The sequence below is a fragment of the Schistocerca piceifrons genome, chromosome 1, assembly GCF_021461385.2.
Source record: "Schistocerca piceifrons isolate TAMUIC-IGC-003096 chromosome 1, iqSchPice1.1, whole genome shotgun sequence".
NCBI classification, from domain to species: Eukaryota; Metazoa; Arthropoda; class Insecta; order Orthoptera; family Acrididae; genus Schistocerca; species Schistocerca piceifrons.
In genome coordinates this window covers 493630981-493646435 of record NC_060138.1, presented here as the reverse complement: position 1 = coordinate 493646435, position 15455 = coordinate 493630981, and the positions used below count along the sequence as shown (strand labels likewise).

The 15455-nt window shown below is 42.5% G+C and overlaps 1 protein-coding gene across 2 annotated transcripts in view; it reads left to right on the top strand.

The window, feature by feature from the left end:
* The window catches only part of LOC124795735 (coatomer subunit gamma), a 104742-nt gene that overhangs the window by 55714 nt on the left and 33573 nt on the right, over positions 1-15455 (top strand). For both annotated transcript variants that reach the window (XM_047259829.1, XM_047259821.1), the window contains exons 10-13: positions 103-346; positions 7146-7314; positions 10904-11118; positions 11222-11396. In XM_047259829.1, the coding sequence (XP_047115785.1) occupies positions 103-346; positions 7146-7314; positions 10904-11118; positions 11222-11396 (803 nt within the window). The remainder of the gene's footprint in view (positions 1-102; positions 347-7145; positions 7315-10903; positions 11119-11221; positions 11397-15455) is intronic.

The window sequence follows — 15455 nt, the reverse complement described above, 5'->3', positions numbered from 1 at the left end:
TATTATAAAATATGTCTCTTTTCCCATGTTGTCCATTTGTTTTTCCAGTCTGAACATTTATTTAATTCCAATGCACATGTTATTTTTTGGATTCCCTTTTAGGTACATAAGATTTATTTATAATCGTGTAATATTGGAAAATGCCATGGTCCGAGCAGCAGCTGTTGCAGCAATGGCACAGTTTGGAGCTGCCTGCCCTGATCTATTGCCTAACATCCAGGTTTTACTGGCTCGATGTCAAATGGATTCCGATGATGAGGTGCGAGATCGTGCTACATACTACCACAGTATTCTTGAGAAACAAGACCGCTCACTGGCAAATCAGTACATCATTGAAGGCCTTCAGGTACAGTATGAAATAAATTTATACATCTTTTTACTACAATGTTATCTTGACTCAAAATGTCAGTGAAATTGCTCTATTTCTACATGAGAGGGAGGGGGGGGGGGGGGGGCCGGCAGCGGGGTTTCAGTTGTAGCTATTCTTTGTAAAGAATATGGAATTAATAACGTCAGTTCTGTTTCTATGATAAATTGCTTTTATGTTGGTTTATTCATAAAGGAATGTGGAAAACTGCTGTTTGTGGCTTCGGATTTTTTAATTTTTTTTATTTTAATTACGTAGCTGGGGCTATGAAAGACTGCATTTTTGCTGTAATCCTCTACTAATATTACAATGGAATTGTCTTTTGCTTGTAAATTTGAAGATGAGACTTTTTTAATTGTGAACACATGGTACTTTCTGTTCTTGCTGTTGCCAGAGTAGTGGCCAGAGATTGTGATCATGTGTGTAAATGGTATTAGTATTACTTTGCTCATATTATGGTCCTGATAGTTGGTAACAATCAAGAACAGTGATGAAATTCACTCATTTGACCCTTCGCAATCTATTGCTTACCTTTTGTTGCCTGTGTGGTGTCTCATAAAAATTGTTTTATTGTTAGTTACTCTTCACTTATTACTGGTTTTGGAAATAATTGATTGATGCAGGTCATAAAACATACACGCAAAGCTGCACTTTCACATTCTCATTAGTGTGGGGAAGAACAGTGCTGTGGTGAGCAGTGACCTGTACACTGCAGCTGGTTTGGAAGGTATAAGTGAAAACATTCTCTTCTGTTGCTCCTTTTCAAATCCTGTACTGCCTGTCCATTTATAACAGATACTGAAGTCTGAAAGATACAACTTTTTTGAAGAACATCATCAGCAGATGTTGTAATCAGTTCTTTCTTTTTATCACTTCATCATGATGATCTTGGTTTTTTAATGTTTAAGCTAAATAATCTTTTCTGTGCCTGCTGTTTCTTTGATGTCGTTGTGGCTGTTCTGTCAGTAGTTTTTCATCTTCAGTCACTGAGACGAAACTAGTTCAGTGAGATGTGGGTTAGGTGGTTACTCCATTGTATCCTGTATTCACTGACTTACTACTCAGAACACCTAGTTAACCCTTTAGCTGCTGCAAATGAGCTCTTCGCATTCTGTGCTGAGGCTGCTGCTGTTGTGGCAGTACTGTTCATCAGAGGTTGGTACCTGTGCTGAGAGATGGCATTCTGGTGGATATGAAATACTTATCCAGTTTACTTATCCAGTTTTTCAAAAACAATTAGGTGCAAAAATTTGATTTTTGGCATTCTTACAGCTAGGTATCTTCAATTGCTAAAGGACTGATTTTCTTTTTGTTATATTCCATAGTTACTGTACTGCATCAAATTAAGTAAAACATGGACAAAATGTTGAAGATCTTACAGATGTAAAAACACATTGCGTAAACTTATCATGTGGTTGATTTTAGCTCATATATAGCAGTCCACGAAGTGTAGATAAGATATCAAAATTGTATATAAAGCTGAGAGCAAAAGGATATCACATTTCATTCTCGAGTTCTTGGGTTTTATATCTGAAGGATGGTTGGTTGGTTGATTTTAAGAGGGAAGCTAAAACAGCTTAGGTCTGACCCGCCACTGCCTGCACCGAAACTAGGTTTATTGTGCGGTATCACTCACTGTATGTGTAGTAAAGCCAACCGGTACCCTTAAATAGTGCAGGGAGTCCCTCTACCAGTTTTTTATTAGACACAATTTCTTCAGGTCTAGTTGTCCCGAAGATTCTGTATCTTTTACTCCCCAGTGCCATGCCTTCGAAGATTAGGTGTGATGCAGTTTCTTTGCCCTCATTACAGATCCTACATTTAGGGTCCTCTTCCACAATACCCGTTGTGTGTAGGTGTTTTTTGAAATTCCCTTGGCCAGTCATCAGTCCAGTCATGAGTTTGATCTCCTTCCTGTTCAATCCCAGGATTACAGAGCTTCTTTTAAAACATGGCTTGGGCATCATTACCTTACCTTTTTTTGTTTATGGACCTTGGTCCAATATCCTACATGCTGTTTCCATGGTTCTAATTTGATCATAGGCTTGGTGAGTGTCAAAACAGGTTCCGGTCCAATAAATGGAGTTGTTGTCCCCATACTAGCCAGTCTATCAGCTTGTTCATTGCCACAGATCCCTCAGTGGCCAGGGACCCACACTAGGTTTACCCTATTGCTTCCCCCTAGCTCCATCAGAGCCCTGTGGCAATCTGCAACAATGTTAGATCTTGTTGCAGGAGTGGCCAATGATTTCAGGGCTGCTTGGCTGTCTGAATAGCTGTAGATGCTACGGTCATTGCAGCATCTACGCATATTCTCCTCCACACATGCCCTGATTGCAGTAATTTCAGCTTAGAATACAGAGGCCAGTTTTCCTAGAGAGATGATGCTCTCCAGTCTTGGCTGAACCCCGTACACCCTCTTCTTTAACACCTTGGTCTGTTTTCAACCCATCGGTGAACCAAACAGTGTCCCCTGTACGGTGTCAAACTGTTTTTTCCCACTGCTCCCTACTTCCAATTATTATGTTGTAAGGCTTGTCAAAGCAGTTGGGAGTTACTATATAGTCGGCAGGCATTTCCCCAGCCGTTACTATATTTACCTCACTCACTTTGTTAGTGTGTGATTCTGGATAAGCAAATGAGAGCCAGTTTTTGCCAGTTTTAAGTCTATGTGCCCCAGCTGCTGCCTCCATCTTGACCCAAAGGTGAAGTGGAGGCATATCCAGCATGGCTTCCATTACAGCGGTTGGTGTGCTACTAATTCTGCCCGTTACGGCTAAACAGGCCAATCTCTGCACCTTAGCAAGCTCCTTAGCAGCAACCCACTGTTCTACCTTCTTCCACCACACTACGGCCCCATAGGAAATCCTAGGTCTAACCACTGTGGTGTATATCCAGTGCATACCCCTGGGTCTTAGGCCCCAGTTTTTGCCACAGGCCCTCCTAGTACTCACTAGAGTACTTTTTGCCTAGGAGCAGATGCGTTTAATGTGAGGGGTCCACGTTAGCTTCTCGTCTAAAGTTACCGCTAGATATTTCACTGTCCCCTTCACAGGTAGAGTTTCATCAAAGAGCTTTAGATTCCAACTTGAGTGTTGAATGTGTCTCTTCGTAAATGGCACCACAACAGTCCTCTTAGGATTAACTCTCAGATCCTGTTTACTGCACAATGTCCAATCCTCCTTAGGCCATATTCCTAACTGTATCAGTGAATTTGCCAAATATTACTATGACAAGGTCATCTGCGTATCCTTGGCAGAAGCATTGGTTCAAATGGCTCTGAGCACTATGGGACTTAACATCTGAGGTCATCAGTCCCTTAGAACTTAGAACTACTTAAGCCTAACGACATCACACACACCCATGCCCGAGGCAGGATTCGAACCTGCGACCATAGCGGTCGCGCGGTTCCAGACTGAAGCGCCTAGAACGACTCGGCCACAACAGCTGGAGCAGAAGCATTGTCTAGAATTTAGTTCCTCAATGAGGTCATTCACCACTAGAGTCCACAGTAGAGGAGACAAAACTCCTCATTGTGTGCAGCCTCTAGTGGTGTTAATTACCATCTTTACGTTCATCATGGTAGCCTCTACCTTCCTTCCACTGAGCATTCCCCTGGTCCACCTACATATAGTGATCCCCAGGTCATGCACCTCTGCTGCCCTTACCATGGAATCGAAGGTCATGTTACTGAAGGCCCCCTCGATATCCAGGAAGATGCAGAGGGCGATGTCTTGGAAGTGAAGTGCTTTTTCCACCTTTCCAACAAGTTGGTGGAGAGCCGTCTCACATGATTTACCTGGTTGGTATGCATGTTGGTTCGATTGTAGAGGGACCCTACTTAGCCTCCTCTCCCCAACATATCCATTAACCAGTTTTTCCAATGTTTTGAGAATGGAGGAGGACAGACTGGTTGGTCTCATATCATTGGCCTTGGTATGGTGAGTTCTCCCTGGCTTTGGAATGAAGACAACCTTCACTGTCCTCCAAGCATTGGGAATGATTCGTACTGCTAGGCTAACCATGAATAGCCTGCAAAGGACTCTTATGAGCTTTCCTCCAGCCTGTTGCAGGAGAGCTGGAAAAATATCATCTGGGCCAGGTGACTAGAATGGTTGGAATGTTCCCACCACCCAGTGGATTTTATTGAAGTTCACACACTCCTTGGCTGATTCCCAGTGCTCTCTTCCAGTGCCTGAGACCCGTTCTCTCTCTGGGGTCACATACTGGTCTGTGTTGCCCAGCAGAGCATATTGAGGAAAGTGAGTTTCGAGGAGCAATTCCAGCGTCTCATGTGCTGTCTTCATATATTCCCCATCCTCCTTCCTCAACGTACCTCCTGGTTTGGATAGTACTCTAGTGAGAATCTTGTGAAGTCTGGCTTGTGCCCGTGCCCTCCACTTCCTCACAGAATGCCTTCCAGGATGCCTCCTGTGCTTGTCTGATTGCGAGATTGTAATTAAGAAGTGGCTCACGATATTTAGCCCATTGTCCTTTATGTCTCACAATATTAAACAGTCTCTGTACCTGTTTTCTTTGCATTTCCAGTTTGTTATTCCACCAAGGAACACCCCCTATTTGTGAACTTCCTGGAGATTGTGCAGTTGTCCTGATATGAGGTCACTATGGCAGAGGTAACTGTCTCTGCTACTTCCTCAAATTCTACTGGATTCCTTATCAAGGTTTGGTCTCCCCAGGCAGCAACTCAGGGCAGCGGAGGCCCCTTTACTGTGCTGCATATTAATCTGCAGAACCTTCAGGCCCCATCTTGCTGCCATCTTTGAGATCCTTGAAAACCCTGACGGTGTCCTGCGAGAACCCCAAAAGTAGGTTTAGGTCCTGCTCCCGCTTTGCCTTCAGGGACTTCTCTGCGACCTCCACCACCGGGGTTCGTCCTTCCGGAGCAACCTTCTGGTTAATCACTCTCCAGTCTTCTGTCGAGATTTTTCGGTTCTGGCCCCCTATTTTCCCGAACAGAGTCTTAGAAGAGACTTCCATAAGGATCTTAGGTACCCATAATAATGTCTTTGCGGTCTTAAGAAGCTCCGCTGCCATCTTAACCAGCAGCTTCGCATCTTGCCACGGGGATATGATGGGCAACTTGTCCTTGAGCCATTCCACCGTGTGCATCCTCTCACAGACAAAAATGAGGTCACCATGATCTAAATAGACCTTCCTGAAGTTGGGTCCTGGGCCAGCATCCCCCCCAATTTTTCAAAGATGGCCACCTGTACCAGTTCCTCCTGCTGCAAGGTGATGGCCACCAGTGGGTAACCTTCCTGGATAACTGCCATCCTAAAAACTAAGACTACAGTACTGTAGGTCTGTTTCCCTATTTCTTGCCTCGGTTTTTTTTCTGGACTCACTTATCCAGCGAGAAGAGAGTCTTTGATTCCCCCCTTATCTGCTTACTACCTGTCTTTGACATGGTGGTCTGCATATCCACTTCAACCTGAGACAGTTTCTTCCTGGAGGTCTTAGGTTCTAGTCCCTTTAATTCCTTCCACTTGTCTTTAGGAATCCATTCTTTCCCTTCCTTTTTCCTCTGTTCTCCAAGTAGCTTCCTCCTCTAGGCCCCAGACAAGGCTTTGATCTTAACCTGCTTAATCTGGTTCAGCTTCTTGGTTACAGTTCCCACTTCTGGCTCAGGTCTAGACCCTGATTCAGTAGTGGGAATGCCTTCCATCAGTTCTGACCCCAGTGTTTGGGTATCTGAGATCTCAGTTTTCCCCCTCAGTTTGTTTTTCTTTATTTTCTTTAATCGTGTCCATATTGGTCTCACGAGATTTGGGGATCTAGAAGGTCCACACCATGAATACCCCGCGCGGTGTAAGACTAATTGCTCAGGGAGGTCGCCCAGTATCCCTGAGGCTACGTTTGCAGCACATCTTCCCATGTGCAACGCATCGCTCAGCACGGACCGCATCACACCTTGGGTTGGGTCAGGGAATTGGGTAGGACTAGAAGTGGGTAGGGAAGATGGGACATTGTGGGACACTCTTAGTCTGATCCTTCGGCTGAGGCCTTTCCGGCAGTAGGTCCTCTACCTTCAGCATAGCCCTCAGCTTCCCACAGATACGCAAGCCTCTCCACTCGCACGGACAATGATTCATCAAGGAAGTGTGCCCCAGAAGAGAGGTGAAGGATGGTTGTATGCGACACGCCCATTCACTTCCTTGGCTATTGTGAATGGTGTGATCATAACAATTATCATATCTCATAAATGATTTAAGATGTCGAAACGGAGTTCTCTGCAAGTGATAGCACATAGTGAGGAACAAATGTTGTATGATAAATAAAGGAAACTTTTTTTTTTTTATTCAGTGATATATGGAGGTAACATGTCTGTAGCAGTGAAAGATAGGTGGCTCAGGATGCATTCAGATGTCCATAGCACTGTAGGAAAATCCAATCAGCGCACATATACATGCCCAAAACACAAGGGGAACTATTTGGCAGGACGTTTGTACTCACACTCAGCAGTAAAAGTGTTAAAATGTATTGATTTGTCATGTCCAGAAAATACTGTTTTCATCCTGACATTGTTGTTATGTAATGCATTAATTGTTTTGGTTTCTTTAATTATGTAGTTTATCCTGAAGTCTGAATACAAAATTAGAAACTTATAGTGCTAAGGAAGCTTCTAGCTCTACTAAGACACATAACTGTGCTTAGCGAGGTAACTTAGAAATGTAATTTTTGCAGTAAACATGGCTGATCAATAAGATGAAAGTTACAGAGTTGTACATTGGTACTTCCGTGTTTCATTCTTTTACAGGTTTCAATTCCTGGCTTGGAACGTGCCTTACATCAATATAATCTCAATCCCACTGATTCACCGTTTGACATGAAGTCAGTTCCTCTAGCTCCCACTCCATCTGCTGACGATCTAGCTGCTAAAGGAGGTGCTGCACCTGATGGCATGCTTATAACACCAGGCTTACCAGGTAATAAAAGGAAATATGGTGGTACAGTTCATTTTTCAATTGTATGAAAGTTGAGTAACATTTCTTACATATTTTATAATGGGCTATTTAGATTTTTGTCTGCTGGGCAGACTAGTAAGATTTTATGTGATATTTGCATGAAACGTAAGTCCAATTTTGATTGTTATCTGCAGATAACTATTTTACTATAACAATATGATGAAATGGATAGTTGCTACTCACCATATGATGGAGATGCTGAGTCGCAGAAAGGCACAACAAAAAGACTGTCACACAGTTAGCTTTCAGCCAACAAGGCCTTTGTCAAAATTAGACATCATACACACATGCACACACTCATGCAAATGCAACTCACTCACACATGACCACAATCTCTGGCAGCTGGAGCTAGGCTGCGAGCAGCAGGGCATTATGAGAGAGACAATATGGTGGGAGTGAGGAGGAAGCAGGGCCGGGTAGGGGAAGAGATAGCAGGGTAGGGGTGGGGGACTGTAAAGTGCTTCAGGGAGCGTGCAGGGACGAGGTGGAGAGTGGTGCAGCTAGGTACAGTCTGGAGGTTAGACCGTCTAAGGAGAGAAGTAAACAGACTGGGTGCATCGATGGAATAGAGGGCTGTGTAGTATTGGAATTCGAATAGGAAAGGGGCTAGATGGGTCAGAACAAGGACTAACAAAGGTTGAGATCAGGAGAATTACAGGAACACAGGATATATTGCAATATATTATATATCCTGTGTTCCCGTAACCGTCCTGGTCCCGACCTTCTTTAGTCCCTGTTTTCATTCCAGCACTACACTCTATTCCACCAATGCACACAGTCTTTCCACTTCTATCCTGTTTTGCTAACCCACCTTTTGTCTCACCTGCCCCTGTCTAACCTCCCAACTGCATCTAGCTGCCCCACTGTCCACCTCATCCCTGCACACTTCCATCAGCACTTTACAGTCCCCCACCCCTACCCTGCTATCTCTCACTGTACCATCCCCACCCAAGCCTCCTACTGGCCCCCACCCAGTTGCCTCTCCCATAATGCTGGCTCCAGCTGCCAGAGACTTGCGTGCGTGTGTGTATGTTGTCTAATTTTGAAAAAGGCCTTGTTGGCAAAAGCTAGCTGTGTGACAGTCTTTTTGTTGTGCCTTTCTGCAACTCAGCATCTCTGCTATATGGTGAACAGCAACTATCCTTTTCATTATATTGTTACATTCCATCCTGGACTTTCCGTTATTGGAACTATTGTGATCCAAACGCCGTTTGGCCCCATATAGTGATCGTAAAAGGGTAAATTCAAAAATCCTGCACACTGCATGTGCGCAACCATTATGGTAGTATGGTCAAATTGAATTTCACGTCAGTTGTGAGCGAGACTTTAGGTATGATAGTTGTATATGTGAATTTCATCCGTAGTGGATGCTGTCGAACTCCGTGACTGTTCCTTTATAGGGTGTAGAAAAATATTCGCTACCAGTCACAATAAAAGGTTATTTATTTGTCACATGACCGGTTTCGGGCTTGTGCCCATCCTCAGGTGTTTATACATTCATGTACATGTTTATACCGCTGGAGATCAATAAAGATGAAGCACCATTATTATAGTTACACTGTGGTGACAGTTTTGCCACTTAGTTATACACTTACGGATGTGAAAATGATAACTGTGTAATTAAGTGGCAAAACTGTCACCACAGTGTAACTATAATAATGGTGCTTCATCTTTATTGATCTCCAGCGGTGTAAACATGTACATGAATATATAAACACCTGAGGATGGGCGCAAGCCGAAACCGGTCGTGTGACAAATAAATAACCTTTTATTGTGACTGTAGTGGATATTTTTGTGCACCCTATAGTTGTATATGTGTTTGCTGGTTGGCATGGCTGTTTCATGAGCAGTTCAGTTTTAAAATGGAAGCTGAAACAAAATCAGGTTGAATTATATGTAGTAACCAGCATTCAGATGTCAGAAATGACTCCCTTTGTGGAAAAAACCCAATGGAAATTTACAAAGCTTTGAGAGAGGTGTGTGGGAATAGTGTAATGGACTTGCAGCATAGCATCATGGTGGTCTGCTCATTTCCATGAAGATAGAGTTAGCATTGAGAATAACCCAAATAGTGGAAGGCCGTCAACTGCAACAGACTACACCTCTCAAGTTATTGTCAATGACATTTTCAGAAAGGATCCATGAAAAACATAAGGAAATTGCATATGAGACAAGAGTGTCTGTCACTTCAGTGTACAGAATCATAAATTATTCTACATGATAATGCAAGACTGCATGTTGCCCCACCAGTGAGAGAAATGCCCAACAAATGTGGATGGGAAATATTTCTGCACTCACCACACAAACATGATATGAGTCTGCCAGACTTTGATTTGTTCCCAAATTGAAGGAACAACTCCGTGAAACTTATTTTGATACAATTGATAAAGCATCCAGTGAGTAGTTGGACAGCTCAACAGTGAAGGTTCCCCATCCAGAACACTAAAGTTTATGTAATGTTGGGAAGCTGTCATAAGGTGGAATGGAGATTATATTGAAGCCTGTAAAGGTATTTTGCAAAATAAATTATTTTCTTCAATACTATGTTATAGGTTGCAGAACTTTCGAAATGACCCTACCAGTGAGAGAAATGTTCGACAAATATGGATGTTAAATGCATATTCTCTGTAATTTAGTGTTTTCAACCTGTGATGTTCATGATAGTGTAATCCCGTGTCATTTACTTTTGAGAGTGGATGATGAAGCAGATTCAGATTTTGTGTTGCATTGTCCACTGAACTCGCATTTTGTATGCTACTGTTTTGACTGAAGGTAATTTTCCATATTCATGTAGTCCAGTATTAAGCTTGGTTTCCAGTCACATCTTAAATATACTCTGTGCAGAAAAGTAGAAAATTACATATGTTGTAAGACTTGTTGGCAGGTGCAATGTAAAAGTTTCCTTGATGGGAAGGGTAAACTGTATTTTCAAGCTCTGTATGACAACAACTTTCTTTATTAATGCTATTTCAACACTAATAGTTTCTGGTTTCTTGAAACATTCAATTGCACACAATTTTTAAAATTAAACACTGGAAAATGTTGGATGGAATAACAGCAATGAAATAGGGTAGATGTGTATTTGAGTTGGACTTGCAGCTTAAATATGCCCACTGCCAGTCAGTCTCTCTTCTGTGTGGTGAGTTACAATCTTTCCTATGTCATTGTTATTGACAATTTTAGGTTGAAAAAACAGCAGTAGAATTTAAATTAATTGATGTCAGTATTATGACATAGGAGGGCTATAGGAAATCATCATAATCATTACTGAAAAAAGTGAACCAGGCAGTTTTACTGATGTGACAATAATTTTGTGTAGGTACCACTTTATTTTTATATTAAATTTGTTGTCACCACCACTTGTAAAGCTGTGATTGTACATTTATTTGCTGCTCTGTATATTTTCTGTATGTAAAGTTGTTTATTAAAAATGGCTGAACTTTCAATAAAAAGTATCTAGGTATTATTCATATTGCCATTTTTGCGGACAATAAATTAAAAAAGCTTCACCATTGTGCTTAAAATAGATGAAATTCCTGAATGCACACAGGTGTAAAAGCTCCAACAGCGGCAGCAACAGCAGCAGCCACAGTTGCTGTCAGTCGTGAGGAGGCATACCTCGAGAAATTACGTTCTGTTCCTGAACTGGCACCCCTATGTGCTTCGTTGTTCCGCAGTTCTGAGCCGGTGGAGCTTACAGAATCAGAAACTGAATATGTTGTAAGGTGTGTGAAGCACATATTTCCCCAACATCTTGTACTTCAGGTGAGTAGCTCCACTTTTTGTGCTTATCTCAGATGAGATGTTGCTTCACAGTTTTTTGGATTATTGAAGGACATGTTCCTCTCATGACTTTCTCACCTCTCAGTTTGACTGCCTGAATACTCTCGATGATCAACTCCTGGAAAATGTGCGTGTGCAGCTTGAACCTGCTGAAGGGTATGAAATATTGAAGGAGATACCTTGTCGTCGCTTGCCTTATAATGAAACAGGCACAGCATATGTAATCCTGAAATTCCCAAAGGACTTGTCATCATCTGTTGGTAAGTTGGCTTGATGGTGATTTTTCTGCTGTAGCATGAAAATAACTGCTGCTGTCAAATACATTAATCACAAGTGCTTCTGCTAAGTACATTAATCACAACCACTATCATTTCATATAATCATGAATTATTTAGTGATCTTAATAATAAGAGTGAAAAGCTATGTGATAGAGGTGGAAGAGGGGCAGTGAAAAATAGACAGGTCAGAAAATGAAAGATGTAGACAACTAAAAGGGAATGAAGAAAGGAATAGATACTGTGAAGAAATGCTGAAACAGAAAAAATTAATGTAAATTAAGGCACGGTAGGTGGTGAGAACCAAGGACATGTTGTAGCGCCAGTTCCCACCTGTGAAGTTCTCAGAAACTGATGTCTGTGGGAATGTGGTGAAACAGGCATCGAAGTCACAGCTGTCATGTTGTAGAGCATGTTCTGCAACAGGATATTGCATGTTGCCAGTGTACACACTCTGCCTATGCTCATTCATCCTAACTGATAATTTGGTGGTAGTCGTGCCGAAGTGAAAGCCCAAACAGGGTTTACATAACAGCTGGTATCTTTCACAGGTGGCTCATCTTTTGATAGTATGTATTTCCCCAGTTTCAGGGCTAATGTAGGTGGTGGTCAGTGGGTGCATATGGTTAGTCTTACACCAGGGACTGTCACAGGGATAGGAGCCGTAGGGTAGGGAGATGGGGTTCATTTTTGATGTGATGCGACAGAAGTTATATTATTGGGGCTTGATATATTACGCACAGTGTTTCTATTTGTCTTGATTTTTTCTGGGACAGTCCCAATTCTTAAAAACCTGTCCCAGTGTCTCCAACACCTCTTTGGGCTGAGTGAAAAGTTCCTGATTTTCATCTTAGGTAGCCAACTTTTTCCTGTTTGTTCTAATCACTTAACCTGTGCCGATAAAATGCTTTGTTTGCCTGAAGTTTTGTAATGTTGGCATGACACTTCATTCACATGAAAAAATTAAACTATTTGGTTGTCAAGTTCGATATAATATATAAATTCTTTCAGAAACATGACAGTACTGTTATCTTGTAAACAAGTGCATGTATTGTAACATCAGTGTGTTGCACTGTTGTAGAGTAGTTCAACATTTCCAGTGTTCACGGCAGGGGCTTCAATAAACATTATCTTAATATTAACTGTATTAATCATGGGATAATGTAAGTGCAAACTAACTACTAAAGATCAAAAATTGACAACTATTTTTTGGTAAAGGAGGTAGTTTCAGACACGGATAAACAACTTGTGGCACAAGAAGCCACACTGACATACCATACAGTGATGCACAACCAGAGTTCAAAGTGCATGGACTGCACCACTGGCATCTTTAAATCATAGATAAACAAAAAGCACTTGTGCTTGCATACAAAGACCAACTCAATTATTGCAAACATGATTGTGCCATTTGCTATGGAAGAAATAATGATGGAACTTAAAGTAGTAGTTTATTTCATTGATATGTTCTTCAAGCCACACAACTTCAAGCCGTTTCATTTAATGGTTTGATTTTACCACTGAGGGATCATGGTCAGAATGTTGGAGCTGGAGAGCTCTCTTGCTGAAAGTGCAGACCATTTGAGTTTGTAGGTCTCAGAGGTGAATACAAATTCGGTCTTCAGAAAAAGTTTCTAGCAGTTTAAGTGGACAACAAAAATACCAGTTATGGGGGAGAGATACAAAAATCTTTAAGTTGCAAGAAAAGAATGAAAATAATTTAACTGGCGTAAGATGATGTCCTCAAATTGTGCACAGTTCTTTCCAAACAAATGCACATTGCTTGCCCATTAATATATAGTTCATAATTGGTAAAATCTACGAGTATTTAGGTATCTATGTTGCATGTAGTGAAAAAGTAAAATCGGTCTGTGAATTTACTGAAGTAGAATGCAACAAACTATTAGATGGTTCTCTCTTCTATCGGCTGTCTGAATAGTCGCTGATGTTGTAAGTATTAAAGCCCTTCTTCTTGTCCCTTGATAAGTGACTTACAATCTTGAAGAATTTTTTCAAACATCTGTCGTAAAACAGCAGTAATGAGAGTTGAAAAGTGATTCACTAGTGACACTTGATCAGTTTAATGATATCACCACAGATTTCTATGATACTTGCGTTGGATGTATTTGTGATTGATGCGAACCATTTATGATGCCTCTTTAGCCAATCTAAACAGCTGCCCTGAAGAAAACTGTCAGCTGGATTCAAGATTTGTAATGTTTTGTGAAATATACTTCCATGAACTTTACTGTGAGTCAAGGAGAACTGTTTGACAAGCTGTTTGACTGCTGTGTAGGTAAATATTGTAAAGGTAAACTATTGAACTGGAACATGAAACCAAATTTCGCTTTTGAGGGAGATACCCTACCAGAGGAGGTCAAGGTCATGTGTTAAAGATGCCATGTGAAGCTCTATGTCCCACCACCCATGAGGTGCTTTCGGTGCATGCATATTGGGCATATGTTCTCTTGATGTGTTGCGGGCCCTCTGTGTGGTGACTATGGACATACAGTCCATTAGGGAAGCCCCTGTGTTCTGCCATCTGTATGTGTAAATAGTTAAGACTGCCACTCTCCACACTTTCAGATTGCCCAGCATACAAGTTAGAAAAGAAGATCCTAGAGTGCAAGTCCTTGGATCACCTATCTTACGCTGGAGCTCACCAGAAATATGACCGACTCCATCTAGCGTCACTTTCTTCAACTTTCGCCTCTGTTACATCCTTTCCCCCACTTCCCTCTTCCTCATCCCAGCTCAGTCCCCCTCTCCCCCTCCCCCTCCCCCTCCTACACTGCAGTTCCCACACCCTCCCCTCCAGGTGCTGCTACACCTCCTCGACCAAAGAAGTGCCCCCCTTTTTCGGCAACCACCAGTGATGAAGGCGCCCCCCCCCCCCCCCCCCCCCCCAGAGAAACCTCCCACCTGGAGACTGCCCCCCCCCCCCAAACAAACACACACACACACACACACACACACACACACACACACACACTGGAGATCCGTGCTCCCAGACACACTGTCTGTATCTTCCAAGGTCACTCACTCTCGTTCGGCCCTGGATCTTGCAGAAGCCTGCTCTCCCTCTTTGCTGTGCCCTCTTCGTCCTCTGAAGGAAAAGAAGAAAAAACTTGAGTCCCAGGGCAAGGCCCCTCCCGGTGCCCCCCAGAGGAGGTACCATCGCCCCCTTCACAACCTGAGTCTAACCTCTTATTTATGCATGACATGCCGTCCTCATCTGTGATGATCACTGACGGTTGTGATCTTCCCTTGGTTTCTTTGTCTCACCTGGACTTTCGTCACAAGCTAATCCAGTGGAATTGCAACAGATGTTATTGTCACCCACTGGAAATAAAACACTTTTTTTCCTATTATTCTGAGTTCTCTCTTGCTTTTCATGAAACACACTTCTGTGATGACCACTCTTCAACATTTCATGGTTATTGGCATTCTGTTGGAATCATCCTGGTCCCAGGATAGTATCTGGAGTGGTCTGCTCTTTGGTTTGCATTGATATCATTAATGACTGAATCCCCCTTCGTACCAACCTGAAAGCAATAGCAGTAAGAGTGCTAACATCCCCATCAATCACTATTTGCAATGTCTACCTCCCTCCAGATAGGTCGCTTTCTTATGTTGAACTGTCTACCTTAATACAGCATCTCCTGCCGCCTCGACAGGTAGGGCTTCTAATTGACCAACTTACTATAGACTTTGATTTGTGTCTCGTCAGTGACGGTTCCTCTACCCACCTAAGTGCCGCTCATGGTCCCTTTTCTGCTATCGATCTCACAATCTCCTCCTGTGCTCTCGTGGCTTCTCTACATTGGTCACCCCGTGATTATCTTTGTGACAGTGACCACTTTCTGGTGATTCAATCAATCCTATGCTGCCACCAGGCAAACAGCCCCACATGTTGGGCATTCTGCAGAGCCAATTTGCCTTTATATACATCTGTGCACTTCAACACCTCTTTTGGATTGCATTGTGTGGTCAAGCAACACATCTCTGACACTATCCTTCATGCCGCTGGCACTACTATCCCCCTAT